The sequence below is a fragment of the Aethalodelphis obliquidens genome, unplaced genomic scaffold (genome assembly GCF_003676395.1).
Source record: "Aethalodelphis obliquidens isolate GAN/ISIS:26980383/991018 unplaced genomic scaffold, ASM367639v1 scaffold9, whole genome shotgun sequence".
Classification (NCBI taxonomy): Eukaryota; Metazoa; Chordata; class Mammalia; order Artiodactyla; family Delphinidae; genus Aethalodelphis; species Aethalodelphis obliquidens.
In genome coordinates, this window is record NW_020837953.1 from 37,177,811 (window position 1) to 37,182,011 (window position 4,201).

General features: G+C 56.7%; 1 protein-coding gene across 1 annotated transcript; it reads left to right on the forward strand.

Moving 5' to 3' along the window:
• The first annotated feature begins 203 nt into the window (after positions 1 to 203).
• Positions 204 to 3,755, forward strand: CAMK2N1 (calcium/calmodulin dependent protein kinase II inhibitor 1). Its single transcript, XM_027109918.1, has 2 exons — positions 204 to 881; positions 2,439 to 3,755. Exons 1-2 carry the CDS (start codon positions 716 to 718, stop codon positions 2,507 to 2,509), a joined length of 237 nt encoding a protein of 78 aa, XP_026965719.1. The 5' UTR covers positions 204 to 715; the 3' UTR covers positions 2,510 to 3,755.
• Positions 3,756 to 4,201: the final 446 nt, after the last annotated feature.

A 4,201-nucleotide genomic window follows, 5' to 3' on the forward strand; every position in this document is an offset into this window, starting at 1 on the left:
CCCCTCTCCCTCTCCGATCCTGATCTAGTCGTTCCCTCCGCCCTTTCTTCTCCTCCCTCTTGCCTTCTTCTCTCTCTTTCGGTCGATTCCCCTGCCTCTCATTCTCTCTGTGTCTCTGCTTCTCTCCCCGTTTCCCTCTCGGTTTCTCTCTTCCCCCTCCCTCCCTCCGGGCTTCTCTCCCCCCCCCCCCCCGTGCCCTCCCTCCACCCTCGCTCCCCTCCCCCTCCACCCCTCGCAGCCCAGCCGCTCGCAGCTCCCCAGTCAGCCTCCCCGAACCAGCGCCGCCGCCGCCCGCACTCGCCGCAGGACCGGCCTGCCCGGCTTCCCGGGGTGCGCCCTCCTCGGCCCCGCGCCCTCGGGGCTCGCTGGCACAGCCTCCTCCCCCGGCTCACGGCCCCGCCCGGCCCGGCCCCAGCCCAGCGCCCGAGCGCGCCGAGGATGTGAGTCCTGCTCGCCTCTGCCGGAGCAGCAGCCACTCGCGCGCCGCCGAGCCGGAGCGCAGCGCAGCGCAGCCTCGGGCGCTCGCGGGGTCGCTCGGGCCGGCTGCGCGCTCCTGCCCCAGCGGCGCCCTCCGGCCTCTCGCCGGCGCCAGCGCCGCCGCAGCCCGCGGGCGGTCCTCGGCCGGCCGTCCCCGGCCCCAGCGCCGCTGACCCTGTCCGCCGCGGGCGGGGACGCGGGCGGAGGAGGTGCCGCCGCGGAGCCCCCGGACGCGACCATGTCGGAGGTGCTGCCCTACGGCGACGAGAAGCTGAGCCCCTACGGCGACGGCGGCGACGTGGGCCAGATCTTCTCCTGCCGCCTGCAGGACACCAACAACTTCTTCGGCGCCGGGCAGAACAAGCGGCCGCCCAAGCTGGGCCAGATCGGCCGGAGCAAGCGGGGTGAGTTCGCGGCCACCTCCTCCGACACCCGTTTTCCGGGCACCCAGGCCTGGCGGAGGTTTGCGGGGTTTTCCCGCACCCGGGAGCCCGTTCCGACCCACTAACATCTCATCGCGCAGAATTGGACCGGGGGGGGGGATCCCGCACTGCGGGTTCAGCTCCGGCTGGCCTCGGGAACCCCTCCCCCTCAGCTAGATCCTCGTTGGGGTCACCCAGGGGGCGTGGCTGCATCTCGCTGCAGCAGGGACTGAAAGGTTATATCCCGGTTCCCAAAGTTTGATTTTTTTGATTTATACCCTGCCCCCGCCCCTTTTGCGCCCCTTTTGCGCAGTGTAGTAGCAACTGAACTCGATCTACAACCCGGGGTGGGGGGAGTCCTAGGGCTCCCCGGGGACGGCGTGGGGAAGGGCTGGTTCCGGCGGGGAAGGCGAGGGGCTTTCGGATCACACCGGCTTTTCATTGTTCCTTGGCAGGGGGAGGGGGTTTGCCGAGCCTGGGTGCTCGGCGCAGGAGCTAGAAAAGCCCCGTAGAGAGTGGGACGCGCGGGGGCTCTAAGAGGAGCTCCAGAGGCGCGGGGACAATGAGAAAGACCGATAGCTGCCGTGAGAGACTGAGACGCAGAGATAGGGAGGAAGGCGGAGGGGGGAAGTAGCGGGGAGGCCGAGATGGGCAGAGACCGAGACAAAGCTAAGGAGAGAGAGAGTCAGAGCCGGAAAGACAGCGAGCCAGGAACGCAAGTCTGGGGAGGACAGAAAAGCAGCTGAAACAATGAGGGCAACCGACACCCCGGACACAGAGAGAGGCCCAGAGACCTCGACAGGTGACCGTCGCGCCGGGAGACTGATGGAGGGACCGAGGAAGGCGAGGCTAGGTAGAGATAGTGAGAGAGGTGAAGGACGCAGAGAGGCAGATGCGGAGAGGCGGGCGAGCCGCCGGCGGGCAGCGAAGGCAGGCTCCGACCTCTGTAGCTGCGAGTGCGGAGAGGCCAAGTCAGCCCGCTGGCAGCGCGGAGGGGGGCTCCCGGCCCAAGCGAGGCCAGAATCCCCGACGGGCTGCGCGCTGTGCAACCGGCCCCTAGCGTCCCTCCTCGCTCAGCGCACCTCAGCACCCCGCCTCGGCTACCGGCGCTGCGCTCGGGGCACCCGGGAGGATCCCAGGCCCGGAGCCCGTGGCTCCTCCCTCCCCTCCCTCTCCCGCCCAGGAGCCTTTTTTCCAAATAAATGCGCCCTCCAGGGTGGGTGGGGGCCGGGGTGAGGACCAGGCCGGTGCGCGCCTAGGCTGCCACCAGGGCTGCGGGATTTGTGCTCTCTTCGCTTCCTCTTCTCAGGACCATGCTGGGACGCGGCCTGGGGGAGGGGGAGTGGTTGAGAGGAAAGCAGCAGAGGGACCGCTGGCCGAGCAGAAGAGGATGGGGGCTGTGTTAGCACGCGTGGAGACCCCTTCCCTCTCCTTTCCTCAGTCTACCCGCCCCTCCGACCCGGGCGTAAAGCGAAACTTAGGGACCCCTGGCTAGGCCCAAGAGCGCTCACCTCTCCTTTTCTCCCCCTTTTTTTGCAGTTGTTATTGAAGATGATAGGATTGATGACGTGCTGAAAAATATGACAGACAAGGCACCTCCTGGTGTCTAACTCCCCTAAAGACAATGAGTTAAGGGAGAGAATAAGAATGAGAACGGCGATATCAGTTATTGGCAAAAAGCATGAAAAGAGAAAGCACTTTGAAATTTATTACTAGCTTGCTACCCACGATGAAATCAGCAACCTGTATCTCGTGTCAGGCCGGGAGACAGATGAGGCGTGAGAAGAAGGCTCTGGGCTTCTTTGCAAAGATAAAAATTAAAAAGAAATTTTTAAAAATTAAAAAAATCACTATATATATATATACATAAAGAAATAAAAAGAGAAGTCTCAGTTGCAGCTATTTGTCAAAATTAATATCCATTTCTTTTTCTATACAGTGAATATTGCGCAATTATAGATCTGGTTTTTGAACCACTTAAATAATGAAGCAGCAACACCGGGTGTTTTGAGGTGTTGGCATTCTTCGCTGATTTGGCTGTTCCCAATGTTTACATTATTTAATCTTGCAAAAATGATTCTGTGCACTTGGATGTGAAATGCTGTCCAGTTTTATTTTTTTATGTTGTTATCCTTGGATGTACAAAAAAAAATCAGAAAATGATCTCTATAGATATTGCATTCTATTTTGGTCATCTTTTGAAGTTATCAAGAATGTGTTTAAAACAAGACGAGAACTTTTCTAAGGAATCATACCTAGAAAATAATCATCGCTTTATTTTAAAATGAATTGTAAAGCTTGTGTTTCTTTGTTGCTGCGAGCTATTTGCCCAAGTTAATGCAAATGAACACATTTTATATGTCAGGAAAAAAAACACAAAAAAAACAAAGAAAAAAAAATGCTTGAGCTTTTTCTAACCTCTTCCTGCAGTCTGTTGTGTGAGCAGCCTGTTTTTTTCTCTAATATTGTGTCCGTTTATTCTCTTTAATGGACTGTAAAAAAATGTAATCACAAGAGTGCCAAATATCTTGAAATGCCAAAAGGCATTTTGGTTTCTTTTCTTTTCCCTGTGCTCTGAGTTCACGTAAAGGAATGCTTGGAGTGTCTTTTTCTGTTATTTATAGGGGTTCTCTTAGGGCACACCAGCTGCCTGTTTTGCATGGTATTTGCAAAATGCCTCTTGCGTGAGGAATCTTTTCCCGTTTTTTTTGTTTGCAACTTTGGACCTCAAGAGGTTTCTTCCTTTCCCTACCCTGTTGCCTCTTTTCTTAATTCAATATTCTGTATGTTGCACCTTTAACCAGCACACAGGGCTATTTCTTCAATGTACAATAAAAGAACTGTTCCTGTGTCTCACTCTCTTTTCTCGGCTTTGGTTCCAGGGAGCTTGCTTTTTGTCTGCTGGTTGCAGATGGGAAGGCGGGAACGGTAGCTTTGGTCTGTGAGGCGAAAAGGTGGTGTGGAGGCCACCGTGGGTTGGGCTCAGGTGATAGGAAAGAAGCTGGAGTGGCAAGGCCATCCCTGGAGGGCAAGTGCGTCCAGTTTGGATTTGCGTTGGGCTCTCCCAACTTCTGTTGGGTTTCTGCCATCCCTGGTGGGGTGTGGGGAGAAGGAGGCTGGTGTGCTGGTTGGCAGGGAGTCAGCCTCGTGAAAGGCAAAGTTTGGAGGCTGGCAGGCTTGGATTCAAATCCCAGCTCCTTCACTTCCTAGCTCTATGGATTTGAGCAAGTCCCTTCACTTCTTCAGGCCTCAGTTTCCAAATCTGTGAAGTGGGGTTAATGCAGCTCCTACCTCGAAGGTTG

What these genes read in the sequence shown, in the direction of transcription:
- CAMK2N1 (XM_027109918.1), top strand. Translation starts at nt 716, where the DNA reads ATGTCGGAGGTGCTGCCCTACGGCGACGAGAAGCTGAGCCCCTACGGC. An exon ending in GATCGGCCGGAGCAAGCGGG is followed by an intron (nt 882 to 2,438) that starts GTGAGTTCGCGG and finishes CTTTTTTTGCAG; the next exon opens with TTGTTATTGAAGATGATAGG.